This window comes from Rosa rugosa, chromosome 4 (assembly GCF_958449725.1).
Source record: "Rosa rugosa chromosome 4, drRosRugo1.1, whole genome shotgun sequence".
NCBI lineage: Eukaryota > Viridiplantae > Streptophyta > Magnoliopsida > Rosales > Rosaceae > Rosa > Rosa rugosa.
Window position 1 is genome coordinate 48,480,418 of NC_084823.1, and position 22,786 is coordinate 48,503,203.

Sequence of the window (22,786 nt, forward strand, 5' to 3'; positions counted from 1 at the left end):
GTTCATTAAGTACTTGAGGAATTGAGTTCAAATCCCATTAATGCTTCTGGCATTTCATATAAATAAATTGGGCAAATGCTTCTAGCATAATGTTTATGTAATAATCGGGTAATAATTTAGCCCATAATGCTTCTAGCATAAGGAATTATAATGGCATAATTCAAATTTGTGAAACCAAAAATTAAGCCCATAATTCTTCTATCATAATTCACGCAATAATTCAGAATTGTCTCAATGTGATAATGAAGTGATTGTGGTAATGAGCATAAATTACTATGGTAATTGTTTTGGATAAAATCAATCAAAATCAAATCACGGGTTGATCAATCACCAATTAATTGGCCTCAAATCTGCTTCTGGCAGAATTAATACTAAATAGTGTTAACACATACTAACTTGCCATAGTGGTACAGCGGATAACATGTTGAGTTGGTACCTATGTTAGCTGGGTTCGAATCCCAGCAACTGCACAATCTGTTATTCTGTTTGTTTTTTTTTCTTTCTTGTTGAATTGATGTTACTGATATTGATTTGGTACTACTGGACCAAATACTACAGATATATAGTTGCAGTTCATAAATTTTTTTCTTTTCTTTTCCAATCAAACAATCCAAAACATGAACAGATATATATATTCCAAATAAAACAATCAGAATTTAGGGTTCATGCATCATGGAGGATTTTTCATGTTCAATCAATAGGCTCAATAAGCATGAATATAAAAGTCAATGTTGGAAAACATTACTTGATGAAGAGCGGATGAATCTTCAGTTTATATGTGCAGAACTGAGAAGGTTGTCTTCTCAGCCAATCCAAGAGCTATTCGCCTCTTTTGGACAGCTCCCACTTCGAATAGTGTACAGGTCTCAAAAAGACTCCAATAGGGCTGAAATTTGGAGGACAGATACAAGAGGCAGAGATGAACAACTTTGATGAAGGAAAGATTTTGATCTGAGGTCCCAATCAAGAGGTTTTGGGGCGTGCAAACAGGCTGCAGCAGGGGGGTTTTTTTTCCTGGCTAGGGCTTGGGTTAGAGTTTTCGTGCTGATAACGTGTTGTAAAACAGAAAAGTTTTTGAGAGAGAGAGAGAGAGAGTTTGGACACAGAGAATAGAATGTGTTTATTCATCTCACCATGAGGGGGTTTATATAGGAGTACATGATGTATACAAATAGGCAACGTTTAATAGCAACGTCAATTACTCCTATTCACAATCCTATCAATCACTAATCTATAGTGAAAGGCATATATGACTCTCCATCTATTTACATGATATTAGCCATAATTATTTACAACACATGCTTAAATTTGAATCCTAAAACATCTTACTACATGTCAAGTTCGTATATAGTTTTACAATCTTCCACTGAACTAGATATTTTACAAAGTCATCACATGTAAATAAGTTGTTTTCTTAAGTGTGCACCTGAATTCAAAAGGCACCATCTGTTTCTCAAAATTATGTCAGTTTTATTCAACCATATTGAACTACAAAAGATCATGATGGGTTGATATAACATCATTCTTCTGTACTTACAGCGCAACAAATATAATTACACTAGAAACAGTACCCGCGCGTTGTTGCGGGTTTTATAATACTGCATTGACGTTACATAATATGAGATCAACCACTGGAATTATAAGAATATTGAGTATTCTTACTTACAATCACTGTTGGAACAATCTTACTTACAATCACTGTTGGAACAACTATAAATGGTTATTGGAAACCTTTTACATATTATATTTCATAAGCCATGGGTATCAGTATCATGCTCAAAAAGATTTGAAACATAATCCTTTTTCCTTGCCTGCAACATGGGAAGAAACAACGCTCAGCATATCAAATTTGGTCAGCAAAATGCTAGTAGCTTGGAAGACTTGCCAGTAAGGCCTTCAATTTTGCTCATCTCACTGCCAAGTTTAGCTTCCAATTTAGCCATTTTGATTTCATCATTTGTCTATATGGTATACCCAAACAAAATGTCAAATAATTAGCACATGAATGAGCAAGAAGTGCATTCACAGGACTCAAAGGAATAACATGACCAAATGAATAACTGCGCAACTCTGTAAAAGAAACAGCTTGGTGCATTTGTTAAACAAACACAGATTGGGATTCACAAATTCATATGATACTTATACATTCTCACCCATGATTGGAATTCACAAAATCATTTGCCAGTAATTACTTTTAAAGGGTGTGGCTATACATTATTGCTGGTGTAAGGGATTTTACAGTCTTTGCATCACTCACCAAGGACATAAGCCTTTGCAGTTACATTATCTGAATGATACAATTCCAGTCATTCAAACATACAAACAACATTTTCTAATTCCTGAGATATGCAAAAGGGGAGATAGATACTCACTTTAACCATACTTAATGGAATATCATTTACCCTAAGTTGGAGAAAAAAGCAGGTAAAAGGTCATGCAGTTAGTGTAAATAAGAATCTGACTGCAGAGAATTCGACAAAGGCGATGCATAAGATTGGCTTACTTTTTCAGTTCAGGGTGTGTCATTTTCCATGAAACATTGGCTTGTGTTCTTTTTGTTTTTCTTGCTAATGTCTGTCTATCTCTATCCTCACAAAATGCCTTGCCACTGCCCTTCAAAATTTAAAACCACTTTTCATAAGTCACCACTTGTGTAATCAAAACCAAGCAATATCATCTATAGCATGGGAGAAAAGAATAGCAGCTCATGTTAAAGAACCAAATTAGTGGCAACTGGCAACGGGGAGGAAAAGAAAAAAAAAACACAATTACCTTAGTGCAATACAACTGACATCCGGATTATCTTCCCAACTTCTGTACAGCTTTTGCCAATCTAACCCCTATAAAATCACCACAAACTACTCAATAATGGGTGTTATGCAAAAGACCAAACCAAACAATAGAAACTAAATGCATGGAAAGAAACTGTAAACAAATCACATTTAAGAATTATATGAAGAGAGTTGAAGAGTTCAAATGATGGGTAAATTGAAACATGGTTATATGAGAAAGAAAAGAATTGTTGCCTAGGCTGCATCATATTGTAGAAATGCGTGTTAAAAATATGGTCAAATATAGGAAGCAAATTTCATGTCATAGACAAATGCTCATTCTAATATTAATCTCACACCATCGAAAGAAAACAGAAACAATGATCAACTCCATACAATGCTCCAATGGACAATAATTCATCGACTTTCAATTACATTGATTTGTTTTGGCATATACTTTTGAACAAAAAGACTTTTATTAAGCACTTGAATCCTTTTTTTTTAACATGCCAACCAAACATTACAAAAAGAGCATGCTTTTCCTCACCACAATAAAAAAAATAACTCATACAAATTAAGAAAAGAGATGAACCTCAACGTACAGCATACCTTAGTTTCCACACATCCAACCAAATCAAAAACTCAGACCTCAACCACAGCAACCGAAGCCATCACCAATTGCAACCCTACAAATCCCAAATAGCCAAGAAACCAAATCAGAAAACCACCCCAACAGTAGATTAAAAAAGTCACAAATTCAAAACAAACATAAACCATAAAAACAAAAAATTCGTATCAGGTACCACAGAAATAACAAAAAAGCAAAAAACATAAACCATAAAACATATAACATAAACCATAAAACATATACCACAATCAAATCCTCAGATACTCAAAGCCAAACATGCATGAAACAATTTGCTGCTTTCCTCTCTGTTCAAGGCCAAACATTCCCACAGAAACCATCTCAAACATTCCACCAATTAAGCGGTGCAAACACAGCTCAAATGCAAACCCACACAAACCTACCTTTATATGCACCACCGAAAATTACATGCACCGAAATTCAAAACAAATCAACCAAATAAAAAATTCACCTGATCGAAGCTCAAAATCTTAAAGACATCTGATTGCTCAATCGGATCCTTTGATTTGATCAAAAAGTTGCCACCTCAATCGAAACTGGAAGATGAAAACGATGCGTCTACCTCAATCACGATCAAGAAATTTGAAGGATATTTGAGAGAGTTCAGATTCGAGAGAGCGAAAAGGAGGTCGCTCAAGCATGGTTGGTTTGGCGTTGTCAACGAAATCGGGCTTTGATTGGAAGGAAAGAGTTGGTGATGGAAGGGTGGGATCTGGGTAGAAGGTCAGATTTGTTGTCTTTTCTCCATGGTGGTTTCAAGTGGTCGTCTTCACCTTGCGGAAATGACGGTGTTTCGAGGTCGCTAAGGGTGGGCTTGCTTATTCTTCGGCCGAGTCCGACTGGTTTCAGCATTCCCCTGCTTCTACCACCGACGGTCGAATCGAGGGACTTGGTACTGGTTTTGGCAAGTCTGTGATGCACGCCTGATAGCACTATCTACCTCTCTGTGGAGCGAAGTAGGAAAGACACGATAGCACTGAACAGCAACCCAGGTGTCGAAGCAAGAAACAGCATGCAGGGGCAAAATCGTCTTTTCATGTAACGGGTCGGCTCAAGCTGGCACTGTTACTAAGCTGATGAACAGTAGATCACCAACTTTAGTATATAGTATAATGAATTACCCCAAGTATGATAAATTTATTTATGTTTATTCCATAGTAATCGATTTGTACAAGCATGTTCGATCTAGAATAAACTTCAACAAGATGAAAATATAGTTTAAATCATAAACTGCATATTTTATTGATATAGTATCAATACTATTTATATATATGTGTAAATAATGAATTATGTGGTAAATGAATATTGAAAAATTAACCTCCACTCAAAAGAGATATATCTAATGATCGTGAATAACTAACATACTTGATAATAGATACATTATTCCTTCTGCTGTTTGTCACCCTTTAACGTAGGTGAGTCACTAGATTTGCAATTTTTCAAACCAAACCTGTGCAACATTTTGTCAATATAATTCTTGCATGATAATCTCAGTGTACATTGATCTCTATTTCTGGTAATTTCTATGTCAATTACACAATGTGCTTCTCCCATATCTTTCATATCAAAATTCTTCAACAACAACTCTTTGGTGACCTACAGTAGAATGACATTGCTGCTGCCTGCTGGTAGCAAAATGTCATCTACATACAAGATCAAAAATATGAAATGGCTCCCACTGATCTTGCAATATTTATACTCATCCAACTTCTTTTCTTCAAAACCAAAATCAGTGACAAAAACATCAAATTTCAAATACCATTGTCTAATTGCTTGTTTGAGTCCGTACATTGACTTTTTAAGCATGCAGACTTTCTTCTCATCTTCAATAAGACCTTCTGGTTGAAACATGTATATCTCTTCATGTAAATTTTCATTCAAGAAGGTTGTTTTAACATCAATTTGATGCAATTCTAACTTGTAGTGAGCAAAGACCAATGCCAAAAACACTCTGAAACATCCTTTGTTGAAACAGATGAAAAAGTTTCATTGTAATCCGCACCTTCTTTCTGATTGTATCACTTTGCAACAAGTTTGACTTTGTGTCTTTCAACCTTTCTATTTGCATATCTTGATCTTAGTTTTGAAAACTCATTTACAATCTATAGGTTTCATATTGTCTGTTCTATCCACCAAAGTCCAAGCTTCATTCTTGGACATGCTTAAAACTTCATCTTCCATTGTCATCCTCCACTTATCACTGTTTTTAGACTACATTAATTGCATCCTTGAGTGATGTGGGATCACTTTCTTCTCCCAGATCAAATTCAACTACTGTCAAGTACAATCTGTAATCACTTGAAATTGCAGATTTTCTTGCTCTTGCATGTTGATCTTCTCATTGTTACTGTTGTATCACTTACACCAACTTCTGAGATTTCCACATTCTCACTGTTCTAAAAACCATTAATTTCTTGAATTTAATTCTCATTTACTGCTTCTTGAAATTCATTTCAATTTTTTGCTTGTTCATGCACTAAGTTCTCACTGAACATTGCACTTTCAACAACTAGTACTTCTGGATAAATGAATCACTCTTCTAAATTATAGTTTATTTGGCTTGTGTTACTGGAACCTTCATTTGCATTTTTATTTTGATCAAATAACTCATCATAGAATGTTACTCTGTGAGTTTCAAAATTCTTGTTCCTCTTTTTGATGAATAGTATAACTTGTAGTCCTTTGGTATCAGAATCACTCCCCGGCCGGAAGTGTGCCGACCAAGGCGTCAGGCCCCTAAGGGGGTGTGAGATTCCACATCGCCCAGAGGAGAGGAGGTAATGTACCTTATACCTGCAGACTCACCTCCCTATAGTAAGACTCATTTTGGGCAGGAGGCCTAAGAACAAAACCGTGGGGGCTCAAAGCAGACAATATGTTGCTATGCGAACTGGGCTGTGACATTTGATTTCTCTGAATAACCAATAAAGTATGAACTTATTGATTGAGATCCAAGGTTATCATTTTTCTCCACATTGTAAGCTCTTGCTTCTGCCTTGCCTTGCATCCCCACTCATGCAAATGATTCAGACTTGGTTTTTAACCAAACTACAGTTCAAATGGAGTGTTTTGCACTTGGTAATTTGCTGTCTTCAATGCTTCTCCCCATAAATATTTTGGGAGCCCAGTTTTCTTGCAGAATAAATATTTCATGGCACCTGAAAATTAGAGAGACTTAGCTTTATTAAGATCAAGTTTCACAACAATCTTTAATGTACTGGCCTTGAATTTCTTGTTACCAATTTTTTTTTGAATTTTGGTTTGGCCATAAGGTTGATTACTCACTGCCTTTCCCTTCTTTGTCATCTCATCTTTCTCTTGCACAAATATGGGAAATCATTTCATTTAGACTCCATTTTTTCTTTTGTGCGTTGTAAAGGCTTTTGAGATGGCTGTATTAGTCTAGCAGAGAGTTCAACAACAAATGCATCAGAAAAAAGTCTTATATTCTCACATGCAATCCCTTTAGTTTTCCAACAATGTCAATGCCTTTCATAATGTGCTCTCCGATGCTTCCTTATCCATTGAATTTCATCCTTATCAGTGAGTTCATCAAATTCTATGTCTCAGCCTTATCAGAAACATTGTATTTCTCAGTAATTGAATTAAAGTACACCCTTGCATACTCAGAATCTAGTATTCCTTCTTTTACAGCATTTGTCATGCTTTTCTTTATACATATCAGTGTCATTCTGTTGTGCCTGTGTCATTGCACAAATTTGTCTCTAACCTCCTTACTTGCATTTGCAGCCAATTCTGTTCCTCTCTTAATACATGGTCAAAGGAAGGAGGAGCCTTGCTTGCTGGGGGGTCAAATATCAGCCAAACACTTCTACCTTATAGAGCATATCAGGCTTAAATGGCCAAGGCAGGGGGAAACGTCAAAATATCTGAGCCACTCTGTTGTGCCAATGCCATTGCACAAATTTGTCTCTAACCTAATTAATTGCATTTGCAGCCAATTCTACAGGTGGCCGATTCCTCTCTTAATACATGGTCAAAGTCTAGTATGCCTAGGTTGATCAGTTCTATGTCACTCTTCCATTTCTTGAAGTTCAATCCATTGAGCAATTCAATTTGATTGATACTTATGGGAAAGTGCATGGCTCGAATAAATTTTAATCTAGTCAATCATATAATGAATATTAAAAGTGTTAAACTATTTACTAGAAACACAATGAATGTCCCAAATGTAAATTCAAAATTTTTGAACAACATTTCAATAAAGTGCATATATAGAGACCAATAAACTCATGTTCTTTTCAAAATATTGGCGTAATTTGTGATGCACTTTTCTCTAATAACATATGAAGGTTCATTATTGTGAATATGCAAAACCATAAAACCAAATATTTGATTCTTAACTTCTTTGGAACCAAGATTCAAATTTATAATTTAAGTTTGGGAGCTTCTATTCATACCTCCGTATTTAGACCTCTCCCTTTTTTCAAATAATAGTTGATTTTGTCAACTCATGTCAAATTACCAATAAAGACATAAATAAGGAAAAAAAAAAAATCTCTTCTTATCTCTACGAACAGTAATACCCTTCAACTTAGAAAAAAACTTTCTCCTCCAATGTAAACACTAAAATATATATCGTCAAACGTTATTTAACGTTGTAGTCAAAATTTTCAGAATTTGACTTTGTCCTCGTAAAGTGATAAACTTCCTTGCTCACATAGTGTACAATTTACAAGATCTATCACTGCGCTATAAAAACATAAAAAATAAAAGGAGAGAAAATGGGAAATACAAAGACACCTCAGTTGATGAAGCCCTACTCATTCTGAATGCAAACAAACATGTGAACGAGTGGCGACAAAAAGCAGCACTCTAGCACGTTTATATGATAAATGCAGCAATACAAGATCGATCTTCTCGCACATCATCAGTCAGAGCAATTTTATGTGAAACTATTCTATAGATATGATGAAAAATTCAACCTTATGATATAAATCTATAGAGAATGCACTAGACTCATGGTTGATTATTGTAATTTCCTCCACTATCCCATACATATCTAAAACAAAAGAACCATGTTCATTTCAAGTTGCTATTGAATCAGTTTAGGGATAATGACATCTAAATGCAATGAAAATAATACTTGGAAAACATATTTGTACGAGATGATGAGCAAACATGGTATTGTTGCCTACGCTAACCAAGAGTCGACAATTCATTGAAAAAGTGCTAGCACCTCTGTGACTCGTATATGGAGGATGAACTTCCAAAAAAGAAAAAAAAATTTACTGCAATTCCAAATCTTCAAAAACTAAAGGAGGTCCAACTAATGATTTTTGAAAATATGAATAGAATCTTTTAAAAAATAGCTCTTATTGATTTTATTGGACAATGGGTATTTTAGAAAGATTAGAGAGGTGTAGATAGCAAAATGGTAATTATTTGTAAAAGCAAGTTGGAGGTCTATTAAGTGGGGAGGTCCAAATGCCAAATTTGGAGGTATGAATAGAAGCTCACTTTATATATGTATACTTTAGCCATTTTGACAGTATATATGTAGTATACATGTATAATGTATTCGAGAAAACAATTTCAAATAGTCTATTACATGTATTCTTGTGTTCATGGCTACTAGGGCAGCATTATGAAACATAATGAGAGATGCAATAGATTCAGCCATCTAACTATGATGTTTCTATTATTAATCAGTAGAATATTTTTCTTATACTGATGTTGCAGATAATACTCAGATACGGAAGCAATGATTCAAATGCTATTTAATTCTAATCATAACTCAGTACTTAATTGACCATTCAAATTATCTCATGTACGTCTTATCGAAAATTTTTTTTTTTATCTCATGTATTAAAAGATCAAACAAGTGCAGTTTTTGTCAAATAAACTGATGCATGTATTTGGCTTATATGCAGCAGTTCAAAAAACGTGTTCCTAGAATGATCATTAAAAGCAATGTTTATCAATCTCAACGCAAGCATAGATTGCTTTGATACAAATTGTTAGATTTTCACAGTTTGTGAGCCTATTTTTACTATGAAAATCATTGCGGTGAGAATGGAAGATAGAGAATCACTATCATGGATCATTGCCGTGAAAATCCCATAGTGACCAAGTAATGACGATAAATCAAAATATTCGATTCTAATCAGTTTGGAACCTACATTATCTATAGAAGTCCATTTGAATTAAAATTGATTTTGATAACTTAAAATGCAAGATACATGAAAACCATTGAGTAAATCAGTACAACATTAAAAAGGTTACAAAATACTAACAACTTATGGTGCCATTTTCATTTTCTTCTCCTAGATGCACCATTGACCTCTCAATTTGTATGATGGGACAAAACGAATAAGAGTAGTGATATTCTAACGGGGATCATTGAAGACATCCTTACACTGCACCCAAACACACAACAGAACACAAATCTTCTGTTGTGTGTTAACACAAACTCTATCATACAACAGTACAATTTTTTTTTTTTTTTAAGATGAACCTCCTCGGAGGAATTTATTCAATAAAAATAAGAAGTGAAACAAAGAGGGGGACCAAACCAAACCTCTTTAGAAAACAACATCTAACGAATACGGAAATTGGGAAGACCCAAATAATCTCTATTGCATGAATCAAAAATAAAAGGTGGTGCATAGTCCCACCAAACTAGCCCATTAGAAGAACAACCAAAATTTGCAAGAGTATCTGCAACTTGATTGCCTTCTCTGAAAATATGTGAGGAGCGAAATTCCATTTGAGCTATTTGATGCAAACAATTACCCCATGCAACTTGAAGACGCCAAGGCACCAAATGAGGAGAGCGAAGGATCGAAACTAAGAACAAGAGATGAATCAGCCTCTAACCAGATATGCTTCCAATCTCTAACGCCAATTAAGCTAAATCAATTGCTTTGATAACTGCCACGACCTCCGCATCTAGCGAACTTGGAATGTCAAGGTTAGAACAGAATGCACCTATGACAATTCCCCTGTGATCTCGAAAGACACCACCATAACCAGCTTCATTGGATGTACTCTTCCAAGCCCCATCTGTATTTATTTTAATCCAACCATATGGCGGGGAATTCCAGTGAACCTCAGTAATGCGAGGAACACGCCTTGGCCTACATGAAGCTCCAAAGCGCTTGACAACCCTAAGATCTTGAATCATGTTATTCATGGGCCCAGATGCCAAACAACTAGAGCCATTAACACACCCAACGATCAACCTTTGAACCCTAGAAACATTAGGCTCTATACCCTCATATCTAGCTTTATTACGTGAGTGCCAAATGAACCATAGAGTAGAACAAAAGCATGCAACCCAAAGCTCACATAATTGAGGGCTACGACCAGCCAACCCCATATTTAATAACTCCAAGATAGAATTAGGAACAGCGACAAGCTCAAAGCTTTCAATCATGCAATTTCAAATTGTAGCAGCAAATGGGCAATGAAGAAAAATATGGTTTAAAGACTCACCATTCTTGCGGCATAGCAATAGATTTTGTACTTAATAGTACAAAATCTATTAAATCTATTTCTATTGTGTGAATGTAAGCAAATTGAAAACCTTTTTTTAAGGAAGATATTGCACAACTGAGTTAAGAAGTTTCTATTGTGTAAATGGGAGGTCTATAATGGAGGGAAATAGGCACATAATTCTCTCCAAGAACAAGCTCACCAAAATGGAATTTGAGCTATCCACACAACATTTTTTTATTATCTGTTGTGTAACAAAATGTTGTATGAACTTTGAGAAATCCTACTACGTGTACCTAGTGCAAGATGCACAAATTTGTACGACAGATTGTTATATTTCTGTTGTCTGAACAAGGAACAAAATTGTGGGCGGCAGAGTTTCACTCAAATGAAACCTACATAGGCGCAGGCGGCAAAATTTCCCTCCCCTTGTTTGTCAAAATTTTTTTACATTCATACAACAGATCTTTAACTATACGTTGTCTCAGAGACTTTAAAAAAAAAAAAGGATAAGTCATCCACTACTCCACATTTTAGACAAACTTAGACAGTCTCTCTATTCTTCGACTCGACAGCCTCTCTATTTTTCCCCTCAATCACTCCCTAAATCCTTACTCTATTCTTTGAAATCGATGTCTTTGAATCACCTAGCACCGAAATCTCTTCTTCGATTTCTCTATAGCTCTGCCAACCACCATTCTCATCTCTCTCTCTTCCAATTTTAATTTTCCCTTTCTCCTTTTGTACCCTTAACCCTAAATTTTCAATCTCAATCTAATGGCCGAGGATGAACAGAGTCGCCCTCCAAGATAATCAGGAAACCAAGACCGAAGTTAGATTTTGATTCTGGTTCCCCATCTATCTCTACCTTTCTCTTAGATTTAGGGTTCTTAGTGTTCTGTTCTCTTAGATTGTTCATCTTCCTCTTTAGCGACAGAGGAGATAGAGTGCCCCAGATCCACTTTCTCTCTCCTCCTCGCTCTTAGATTTAAACTAGGATCAATTGAAGAGATGCAGAACATGAAGGTGTCCGAGATGGCGGAGGCGAACGTGCTGTACTGCACCGACGAGGCGACGCTGTGCTGGGCTAGTGATAAGAAGGACTACAGCGTTGTGCTCATCATATAGTGCCTCTTGTCGTCATCGACGATTTGCTGTCGAGGAGGGAAGGAGTCATACCAGAGATGTTCATATTATCATCTTTGTGTTTCTGTGAGTTTTGGCTTTTTGAATTTAAGGGGTGAATTGGAAAACATTTTGATTGATTTGTAGTGAAAATGATGTGGGTTTTGATGTCAGGAGGAGGATTTGGAAACAACGTCGCTTGGGATTTTTTACTTGTCTCCGGTGGTTAGGAAACTGGGACCAAAGAATGCTTTGATTCTTAAAACTACTGGATATTGGTTGTTCATTGCTGCTAATTTGAAGCCAACTTGGTACTTTTACTACTGCTCTTTCAGTTTCTATGTGACCCAATTTTGTGTATAAGTTCATATACATTTTTGTATCAAAATGCATATGGTTTTAAGTGTTTGAAGTGATTCTGTGTAAGAGATCTTTAATTTTCTGCTATGGTTTTTAATTGTATACAAATATTTCATGTGTAATCTTAATTGCTACAAAATATTTTTGCTAGAGAGATGCAAGAGAGTGGCTTTGAAGGGCCCATTCCTTCTACTCTTTCTACCTTAAGTAATATGACATACTTGTGAGTTGTGGCTTATAACTTTGCAAGATGTTAAAAAGCTGCAATATAACATGATCAATTCCACAATATATCTCTAACATGACAAGCCTGCAAGTTTTGTCATATATGGAGCAGAAACAAGGTTTAGGTTAAACTCTCACTTCTTGTTGTTATATCAGTTTTATAATAAAATCAGATATTTGAAGAAAGTGCTTGGTTGAGTTTGATGAAGTATTGGAAGTACGATTGGAAATAATATCTTTTTTTGGAGTACCATCACTACACCAATTTTTCAATCAGACGACAGTTTTTCACTGTCGTCTGAGTATAGAGTTTGTTGTTGTCTATCTCAATGCCGTCTGATACATGAATCAGACAATACCAGAAAACTGTCGTCTGATAAAGTTTACTACAACAGCGACTACTATACTGTCTGTTGTCTGAATACCACGAAGAACAACAACAATTGGTACCTTAACTCTTGTGCAAAGTAATTTCAGTTGACAAACCCTGGAAGAATGTTGACGTGTAACGAGCATTGATTTGTAAAAAAACTGTTGTCTGAAGGAAGCTTGTAGATCAGCAAAATAATTGAATACTATTGACTGACTTTGAACAAGACAACAACAAAACTATTAAAGCCATTGTGTGTCATTGCTTCAGACAACAGTTTTTTCTTTCTTTTTTCTTTATGTCCATTTGTTAGACAATAGTTTTTGATTGGTATTGAATTGTCTGAGATAGGAGTGAAGACATACATTCTGTACAATTAAACAACACATCCTTGATTCCAAAAACCATTTCATTCCATCAGCAGTATTCATCCCAACATTTACACAAGAATTAACCTTGCCCAAGTGCCTATATCTATTTCATTAGCTTAATAGGCTTTCAAGTTTCATGAGCTTTACATGATAATAAAAAAGAATACAATTTGCACCATCTCCCAAGATAGTTGTAAGCAAAATCACTGCAAGCTTGAAGCCCATTCCTTTGGTATTGTACCACTAAGATAGTTGTAAGCAAAATCACTGCAAGGAAAGAAAACTGGATGCAATTAATAAACTGTCAGGGTATTGAGAGCATCATGATCAAATACTAAAGGTCAAAGTCCCTGTACAAAATTTCATTGAAGCTTGAGCATTTCTGATCTTCCCGAGTTTTTGGGTAGCTTGCATCATACACTCTAATGGAGTTAAGGACTTAAACGAAGTCTTCCTAGCATCTTTGTATCTGCAGTAAGATGGGAAATACTAGATCAAGTGATGTATACTGAAAAGAGAAGAAAAACCCAAGCCCGTTATCTCATCTATCACCAGCCAGTCTAGCATGCACTTAAAGAATAAGAGAATGAAGACTAGATAGTACAAGTACTCTGAGTCAACATTTTAGACTAGAATGGTTAAATGATTTGGAGAAGAAAATGAAAGCAAACTGAATTAAACTATTTGGCTGTCTCGAATTCAATATATGCAAAACACAGTCCTAATGATCTTCCCAAACAAAAAGAATCTATAACAGATGGTACTGGATCGAGCATGATTCTTTTCATTCTGCTACCAAAGAAAATTGCAGTAACTTGTAACCAAAAAGACAAAGTACAATATATTCAACACAGTTGTACTGACATTTTATGAATGAAAGAACTTACTGAATTTTGAAGTAGTTGACATATAGATCAAATCCGACCACTACAGCTCCAACTTATAAGACAATGAATAGACAAAGTCATCAATATTAGAAGTTGAGACCAAGAGACCAAGAAAAATATATATATATTTTTACGTCCATGGCTCTAAAGGAATGCAGAAGAGAAATTTCTACTCATATTTTATCAGTAATTCAGTATCAACAATATAATAGAAAACAACCATTAAAAGCAGTTGGAAGAAATAAAAAAGGACAGAGGTATACGCTCTCATCATACTCCATTAGAAATCCAGGCTTCAACTCTATCTTCTTCCCTCCATCTTCCTGTGAAATGCTCTTGTTAGCCACATTGATTACCCAACTTTTGATTTATAGACTATGTAAGAAAAATATAAAGATATAAAAGAGTACACGAATGGAACTTTAGGAAAATACAAATGGAACTTTAGGAACTTTTGATTATCTACTTTCAAAAATTTAAGTACATATACACATTTCATTACATTATACTAAACATAATATTTAGAGATGAGTTTATTCCACCACAGAATGAGAAGAAGAATAACTGCAAAAGAAACTGAAGTGCATAAACATCATATTGGTCGGTCATACCTTCTAACATTAGTATTTGCAAGACATCCATCAAAATCAAAAGCAGCAATTTTACTTAAATCATGCAGACCATCATCTTGTAGGCAGAATGAACATGTGAATAACATTAAACTGTTGATGCTCAGTGATATGATGTTATGACAAGCCACCAGGTGGGAGTATGTCTCATAGAATATCAACTAAATTTGATCATACAAAAGACTGTATTATTGACCAACACAAGTTCTCTAATTCAACTAACAAAAACATATTATGCCCAGGCAAGCCACCGAAACATTCTAGGACTTACATATATGGACATGACATCAAGACATTATTTACGTACCCATTCCAATGAATGTGCTGCATTCTAGGAATCCAATTAATGTCCTTTTCAAATTGTTGTTGATGCTCACGTAACATGTAGATCCAAAAACTATTTCCCACAAAAGATTACCACATCCATTTTCTTGGATAATCCAAAACAGAACCTTTATCTTTCCAATTACCGAAAACAAAAAACCCAAGTTGCAATACCTTTAGACTGAAACCCTTTAATCTTGTCAAACAAAGCAACCGATTTGGACCCAAAAGTGAAGCAACCCAAGTGGTGCCACTTGGTCGAGTCAAAACCACGCGGGTCTCTGGTGACGGAGCACAGCCTCAGAGCTATCTTTTAAATCAGTTCTGAGCATTTCTTGCATGAGGACTTGGCGTACTCGGCTTCGACATGAGTGTAAATTTGAAAGTTGAAAGTCTACATACAGAAACAGAGACATTGTTCGAGCCATAATACTACTCACTACAGCTAGGAATTTGGGTTCACCTATACAGTTGACTGAGGCATTATCCACCTAATAGACAAGTATTGACTAGTCTGAATTTAAGCTGAATGCACCAAACACAAGGAATTTTCCGGTCCTTAGCAGTTAAAGAGAAACATATTTACCTGCACGCCTCCTTGTCCATAATCTGGATAGTTGGCCTCCCTTGGTGCCATACCAGGCCTATAACTAAGGTTATTACTAAAATCAGTTCCAGTGGATGTCAAAGCTGTTGCCAGGGATGCCATTTGCTTCAATCTCACTGCAGCATCTTCACTGGGACTAAAAGGCAACACTCTCCTTCTCTTCTTGGACATCACCAAACCACTCGCTCTCCTTCGCTCTTTCAATTATCTACAAACAAAAACAGAACCAACACTATCCCATTAGTATATACTCCCACCAAACATACGTAAAAAAATAATAAAAAAAATATTTTCACATACACCAAAAATTGAACGGGAATTTAAACCTTATAACTCAATTTCTTATCGGATTTTACCTTGGTTTATCTTCTCCGGAGCTTCTGCATTTCTCTGAATCCGAAAGAAGTCAACTATTTTGGTCTGAATGAGAAGGAAAGCTGTAATACCACCAAAGCAGAGTTTCAATCAAAATTGGGTTTTGAACAAGATCCATATACCCAAATCCAAACTAACCAAACACCCAAAAAGCACGAATCATAAACCCCTCAAATCCTGTTTTTGATTATCATGAAGTGGTCTGGATTTGCAACAATACCAAAATTAGGGGAAATAGAACAAGAATAAGAAGCATACATGTAGGTATTAGAGCTTGATTCGATTTGGAGAAGGAAGACCAGAGAAACCCAGAGTCTAGGGTTCCGGCGATGGCACATGCGTGGTCCTCCGAGAGTGAGTCACCTGCGAGGCTTCTGGATTTTGATGTCCGACTTCCTCTGAGCACAATAATGGTGGAGGTGTGTTGAGGAAACAGCTGGATCTCGATGAGAGCTAGGGACCAGCGTCGTCGCGACTTTCATGGTCGCGTGAGGAGGCTGGCACCGGTGGATAACAGTGATCTCGTTGGGTTTTGATCGGAATTGGTTCCTGAATTGATTGGTGGTGGTGATGTCGTGAACTGGTGGCTAGAAATAGTGGTCTCCGGCGAGGCCAGAGAGAAGTGGAAGGGGGAAAGAAGAGAGAATTGGGCTTGCGGCTGAGGAAGAGAGAGAAAGTGTGTGTGTTGAGTTCCTTTAAATATGAGTCGATATAAAAGTAAAATTGGTGGAGGGAAAGAGTGAAAATTGAAAATTTGACAAAGTGTTTGATACAACAAGTGCGCGCCAGCACAATCAACCCTAAAACTCACACAACATCAATTTAAGTATATTGTCCGAAAGAAAGTGGCACAAGAGACAACTAAAAAACTGTTGTGTGAATCAAAACCATCAGACAACATCTTTTTTAACAATTGTATTAATAGTAATTACACAATAGAAAACTAAGAGAAATAATAACTGTTGTGTGATTAAAAACAATCAGACGACATCTTTTTTCAACTATTGTAATCTTAAACAACATCAATGTAAAAACTGTTGTCTGAATTGATTGATTCAAACAACATCGGAAAAACAACCATTGTCTGATTTACAATTGCACAACAGCAATATAACAACTGTCGTTTGATTCGAGAATTAAGACGACAGAAAAATTCTTGCTGTCATCTGATTATTTCATACGACAGTTAAAATGTTTGCTGTCGTCTGATATGTGTTGTCTGATTCCGAAATTGGTGTAGTGCATGTGCTTACTATAATCACAGTTATTTAGGTTTGAGATTTTCTTCATTGGCCAGCAGTATAGACTTTGTGATTCTTCTACTTTCCTGAGGAGAAACCACCAGTTATGTTGACTAAGTGATAAAACTACTAAATCAGGGAGATCTATATAATTAGTTAGCATTCTATAAATAAAGCATCTTGTATGCTAAGCATAAATTGAAGGAGAAAAAAAGAGAGAAAATCTATAAATTGGATCAATAGATTTATAAGTCTTGCTTTCTGTAGGATATATAATACGACTGGTCAAAGTCAAGTGTCAAAGTCAACGTAAGCAAATCTGTTACTATTAGTGATATATAAAAATCAAGTGTGTTAACCATTGTGTAATTGATCCCAGTACAATTCTTAATGAGAAAAGTCTTCATCTTCTTTCTTTAGCTTTCTGCTCTCTCTCTCTCTCCCTTTCTAGAATCCAAAATCCCTAGTTCTCTAATCTCAGCATGGTATCAAGAGCCATGGAATTTCTCTTCTAGCATCTCTGCAATTACTCCAATCCTTTCTTCCTCAATCTTCTTCCTCGATCCCTCAGTCCTTTCTTCTTCGATCTCTCCTGTTTCTTCAAGATTCAAGTGTTCTTCCTCAAAATTCAAGAGCAATGGAATTTCTTTTCTGATTCTTCAAATCTTCTTCTTCGATCTCTCAGTCTTTTCTTCTTCGATCCCTCCAATTTCATCTTCAAGATTCAAGCTTTCTTTCTGCAACAATGGTGGCTACAACGATTTCTCTTCTTGCTACTCTGTCTAGTATAATCTCTGTGAAGCTCGATGACAACAACTATCCTACATGGCACTTTCAGATGTACTCTCTGCTTCGTGGCCATGGTCTCCTCAAGTTTGTGGACGGCTCTCACTCTTGCCCATCTCAGTTCTCCATTTCTGATGATGGTCATCTCACACCAAATCCCTCTGAGGATCTTGAAGAATGGCTTGAACAAGATTGCAATCTCATCTCTCTGATTACTGCTACTCTCTCCCATGAAGCACTCTCTCATGTTGTTGGCTGCAACTCGGCCTTGGAGGTATGGACCACTCTCAAAGATAGATATGCAACTGTGTCTAGATCTAATGTGCTCCAATTGAAATCCAATTTGCAATCTATTGAGAAAGGTTCAGATAGTGTTGACAAGTATCTACTTAGGGTCAAGAATGCTAGGGACCAGCTTTCAGCTATAGGTGTTAAGATTGCAGATGAAGATATTATGATACTCATACTTAAGGGATTACCATCTGAGTTTAGTACTGTGAGAATGATGATTAAGGCTAAGCATGCTCCTATCTCTATGACTGAGCTTAGATCTCTTTTGCTTGCTGCTGAATCTGAAATTGAGTGTGAAACCAAGATGCAATCTCTTTCTTTGACATCTATGAATGCTATGGTTGCCAAGAACTCATCTTTTGCTGAGTCTAATGAGTCTAAGGGACTTTTGCCAACTCCTGTTGGTCCAAATGGATCTGCTGCTTTTCACAATGGTCCAAGAAATGGCTCAAACAGCGGCTTTGGTACCAACTATGGAGGTCAAAATGGTTACAACAACAGAAATGTCAACTCTGGTGGTTTTAGGCCAAATTGGAATAACAACAATGTTGGTTCTGGTTTACACGACGGGTCTCAAAATGGTTACAGTACTGGTGGCTTTGGCAACAAGCAATTTGGATTCAAGCAGGATTACAACAATGGTTACAATGGTTTCCGGCCTAGAATTGTCTGCCAAATCTGTGAAACACCAGGACATTCTGCTCAAACTTGCTGGCATCTTGGCAAGATCAATAGCTCTGGCACTTTTTCTTCTGTTCTTGAGTGTCAACTGTGTGGTTTGGCTGGCCACTCTGCAGTCGATTGTAATCAGAGACAATCCTTTGCTTCACTTCAAGGTCAACAAACAGCAATGACTGCCTCCATTCAGCACAATCCTACTGCTCCTACCCATGAAGTCTGGATAACTGATTCTGGAGTCTCATCTCACATGACCTCAGATATTCACACCCTCAACAATGTGACATCTTATACTGATGGAGACCAAGTCAAGATTGGCAATGATTCCTCAGTTCAAATCTCTCTGCAGCAACCTCATGCTTGGTTCCCAGCATCAGGTTGAGGGGGGATGTAGGATATATAATACGACTGGTCAAAGTCAAGTGTCAAAGTCAACGTAAGCAAATCTGTTACTATTAGTGATATATAAAAATCAAGTGTGTTAACCATTGTGTAATTGATCCCAGTACAATTCTTAATGAGAAAAGTCTTCGTCTTCTTTCTTTAGCTTTCTGCTCTCTCTCTCTCCCTTTCTAGAATCCAAAATCCCTAGTTCTCTAATCTCAGCACTTTCTTGCTCATGAAGTTGTTCAGTTTCTTTTTTTAAGTGCAGAGAAAGCATGTTTATGAACTTAGGCAGTCAATTTTCACTCGTGATAATGAAAGTTGTTCCCAGCATATATTCCAGTAAGTATCTACATCTCAGTGGGTTTATTCTTGCTGCTTATCCTATCATATCAACCAATTATGATAGCACTTTGTATGATAGATTGCATGTTCTCGAATTGAGTCATGAATATCTAATGAACTCATAAGTTTTGTCTCTCAATTTGGTATATGACTATAGTATGACTGATTGATTAAGTACACCTTCTCTCAGTCTTGTTGGTCCCTAATTATGTTTTGATACATGCCATAATGGTTAATGTTTATCTTATTCAAGGCCAAGGGGTTGTTCTGGTTTATTGTTTTATATGGCAAGTAGAAGTGTTCTGGTTCCCACTTATTTTGTTGGAGAGGAAAGATCCCACATTGGAAAAGTGACAAATAAAATATAACTTATAAGTGGGTGGATCTCACCCAATTGTACCGAGGCCTTTTGTGATTAAAACCCAACACCTATTGGGTGGTTAAGTTGGGACAGTATCGGTACAATGGTGGGCCACGGGCCACGCTTGTCGCTGTTTAACATGGTATCAGAGCGGGTCCTTCTCCAATTGCGTCTCCACGTAGGCACGTATCATGAGCCCAAATTGGGGTTCCCTGTATTGCCATCGAAATTACCAAGTGTCCAATGTGGGCCTTGGATTGTATCGACCAAGTCTCCGATATGAGACTTGTGTCCCAATTTCCATTGAAAATTGGATTAATTAATTTCACGTGCAGACCTAGAGTTAGGTTGCACGTGAGGGGGCGTGTTAGAGAGGAAAGATCCCACATTGGAAAAGTGACAAATAAAATATAACTTATAAGTGGGTGGATCTCACCCAATTGTATCGAGGCCTTTTGTGATTAAAATCCAACACCTATTGGGTGGTTAAGTTGGGACAGTATCGGTACAATGGTGGGCCACGGACCACGCTTGTCGATGTTTAACATATTCAGTTTCCGTCACCATTATCTATTGTAATTTTGGTTGTCATGTATGTTCAGAACTTGTTATGGCGTTTTGCCTTAGATGCTTGTTTCTTAAGGCCATGATTGTGCGTATGTTTAGCTTTGATAGCATACCATTTAAAAAAGCAATGTAAACCGTATGAGTTAACTACATTGCCATTTAGGTGTGAGAAGTTGAAACCTTTCATATTGATTTCTCCGCAATCAAATTTGCTTCTTCTTTTTTTAATAAAGAAATTCTTTGTTTATGAGTTTGAAAAAGTCATCCAGTGAATGTAATTATAATTTGATTTCTTTTGTTGTCTTTACAGGTGTTAGTGGCATATAAAGCTCATGTTGTGGAGACTCTCCAATTTTGATTGGTTGTTGGGTTCATCATCAGCAAGGTCATCAGATCCCTTATTTTGGACATTGTTGGTGAACTAAGAAAGCGTAGAGACAAATAAATCCTAGAGATGAAGAAGGGATTGAAAGGTTTGCTTTTTTTTTTTTTACTCAATTGGCTTATCATAATTTGCAGCTATTCAGCTCTGCTCTTTGTTGTAGAGAATTGAAAAAATTGTATTGTATTGTATTCATCTCACCATAAGGTTTATATAGGGTTACATCATGTATACAAAAGGCAATACATAATAGCTATACTAATCACTCGCACATTACGAGTCTATCAATCGCATACATTACGAGTCTGTCAATCGCACATTACAAGTATGTCAATCGCATACATTAAGCAATTGAATAGTCATTATCATTTACAACACTCCCCCTTGGATATTCCATGTCAATAGTGTTGCCTCTGTTATGCGCTTCTAAGTTGTCTCGTCAAAAACCTTGCCAAGTAATAAAAACCCTGTGAGAAAAAAAACAACCTTGGTCGAAGGAGAAAAAGAGCATAACGCGCGTGAATGTGGAGTAGTCGACATCCTTTAACACTCCCCCTTGTGCCGCTCAAACTCGGTGATGACGCTTTGATAGTTGCCTCACTAAAAACCTTGCCAGGTAACAAAAACCCTGTGGGACAAAAATAACCCTGGTCGAAGGGCAAAAAGAGCACAACACGTCATTCACTCTTCGAGATCGAACATGTAGACATCATACCTCCCCCTGATTTTCAGGTCTCCCCCTGATTTCTACAATTATGGGAGTTCGGATAACTTTCTTAATCCGATGCTCTTCACATGTTTCTCGAAGGTGGATTTAGGTAATGACTTGGTAAACAAGTCCGGTACATTATCCTCTGAACGGATTTGATTCACTTCAATATTTAGAAGTGTTTGTTGTTGCTGATTGTAAAAGAACTTAGGTGATATATGCTTGGTGTTGTCGCCCTTGATGAAACCTAACTTCATTTGCTCAATACAAGCTGCATTATCTTCATAAATGCATGTAGGTTCATATGTGGTAGACTTCAAACCACAAGTTCCTCGAATGTGTCAAACTACAGACCTTAGCCATATGCATTCTCGCACGGCTTCATGTAGAGCGATAATCTCTACATGATTTGAGGAAGTAGCAACAATGGTCTGCTTTGTAAACCTCCAAGATATCGTAGTGCTTCCCATGGTAAAGACATAACCCGTTTGGGAGCGACCTTTGTGAGGGTCAGAGAGATACCCTGCATCAACAAAACCTATCAAGACATCGTTGTCATTTTGATGGAGGGGAGGAGGAGCACGGAAGATGGCGTTTTGCCTTGTGGAGTCCGATCCCACACTTCCATTATTTCTTTTCTCTCTGTAGGGATAGAACAAGCCCATATCAATCGTACCTCTCAAGTATCGAAAGATTGTCTTTATGCCAATCCAATGGCGGCATGTTGGAGCAGAACTGTGTCGAGCTAACAAGTTCACTGCGAATGAGATGTCCGGCTTGTGCATTGAGATAAGTACAATAATGCGCCTATTGCACTTAGATAGGGCACTTCATCCTCTAATAAGTCTTTGCCCTCATCCCTTGGACGAAACGGATCTTTTTCAGGCTCAAGAC

The 22,786-nt window shown here is 36.8% G+C and overlaps 1 protein-coding gene and 3 long non-coding RNA genes across 7 annotated transcripts; 1 reads left to right on the forward strand and 3 right to left on the reverse strand.

Moving 5' to 3' along the window:
• Positions 1 to 1,589: 1,589 nt before the first annotated feature.
• Positions 1,590 to 4,526, reverse strand: LOC133707055 (uncharacterized). 2 transcript variants are annotated; one of them, XR_009844885.1, is made up of 5 exons: positions 3,869 to 4,526; positions 3,381 to 3,457; positions 2,773 to 2,840; positions 2,504 to 2,613; positions 1,590 to 1,961 (listed from the first exon to the last, which is right to left on the reverse strand). It is a non-coding gene; the product is annotated as an uncharacterized LOC133707055 (long non-coding RNA). The 2 variants fall into 2 exon arrangements; XR_009844886.1 differs by lacking the exon at positions 2,504 to 2,613.
• Positions 4,527 to 10,285: 5,759 nt separating this feature from the next.
• Positions 10,286 to 10,759, reverse strand: LOC133744938 (uncharacterized). The gene has a single exon (XM_062172962.1). It carries the CDS (start codon positions 10,757 to 10,759, stop codon positions 10,286 to 10,288), a length of 474 nt encoding a protein of 157 aa, XP_062028946.1.
• A 643-nt stretch (positions 10,760 to 11,402) lies between these two features.
• Positions 11,403 to 21,454, forward strand: LOC133706744 (uncharacterized). 3 transcript variants are annotated; one of them, XR_009844705.1, is made up of 4 exons: positions 11,403 to 12,087; positions 12,175 to 12,311; positions 19,797 to 19,870; positions 21,112 to 21,454. It is a non-coding gene; the product is annotated as an uncharacterized LOC133706744 (long non-coding RNA). The 3 variants fall into 3 exon arrangements; XR_009844704.1 differs by lacking the exon at positions 19,797 to 19,870; XR_009844703.1 differs by lacking the exons at positions 19,797 to 19,870; positions 21,112 to 21,454 and having other exon boundaries at positions 12,175 to 12,416.
• Positions 13,460 to 14,500, reverse strand: LOC133742185 (uncharacterized). The gene is made up of 3 exons (XR_009862403.1): positions 14,214 to 14,500; positions 13,683 to 13,795; positions 13,460 to 13,593 (listed from the first exon to the last, which is right to left on the reverse strand). It is a non-coding gene; the product is annotated as an uncharacterized LOC133742185 (long non-coding RNA).
• Positions 21,455 to 22,786: the final 1,332 nt, after the last annotated feature.

What these genes read in the sequence shown, in the direction of transcription:
- LOC133744938 (XM_062172962.1), bottom strand. Translation starts at nt 10,759, where the DNA reads ATGGGGTTGGCTGGTCGTAGCCCTCAATTATGTGAGCTTTGGGTTGCA.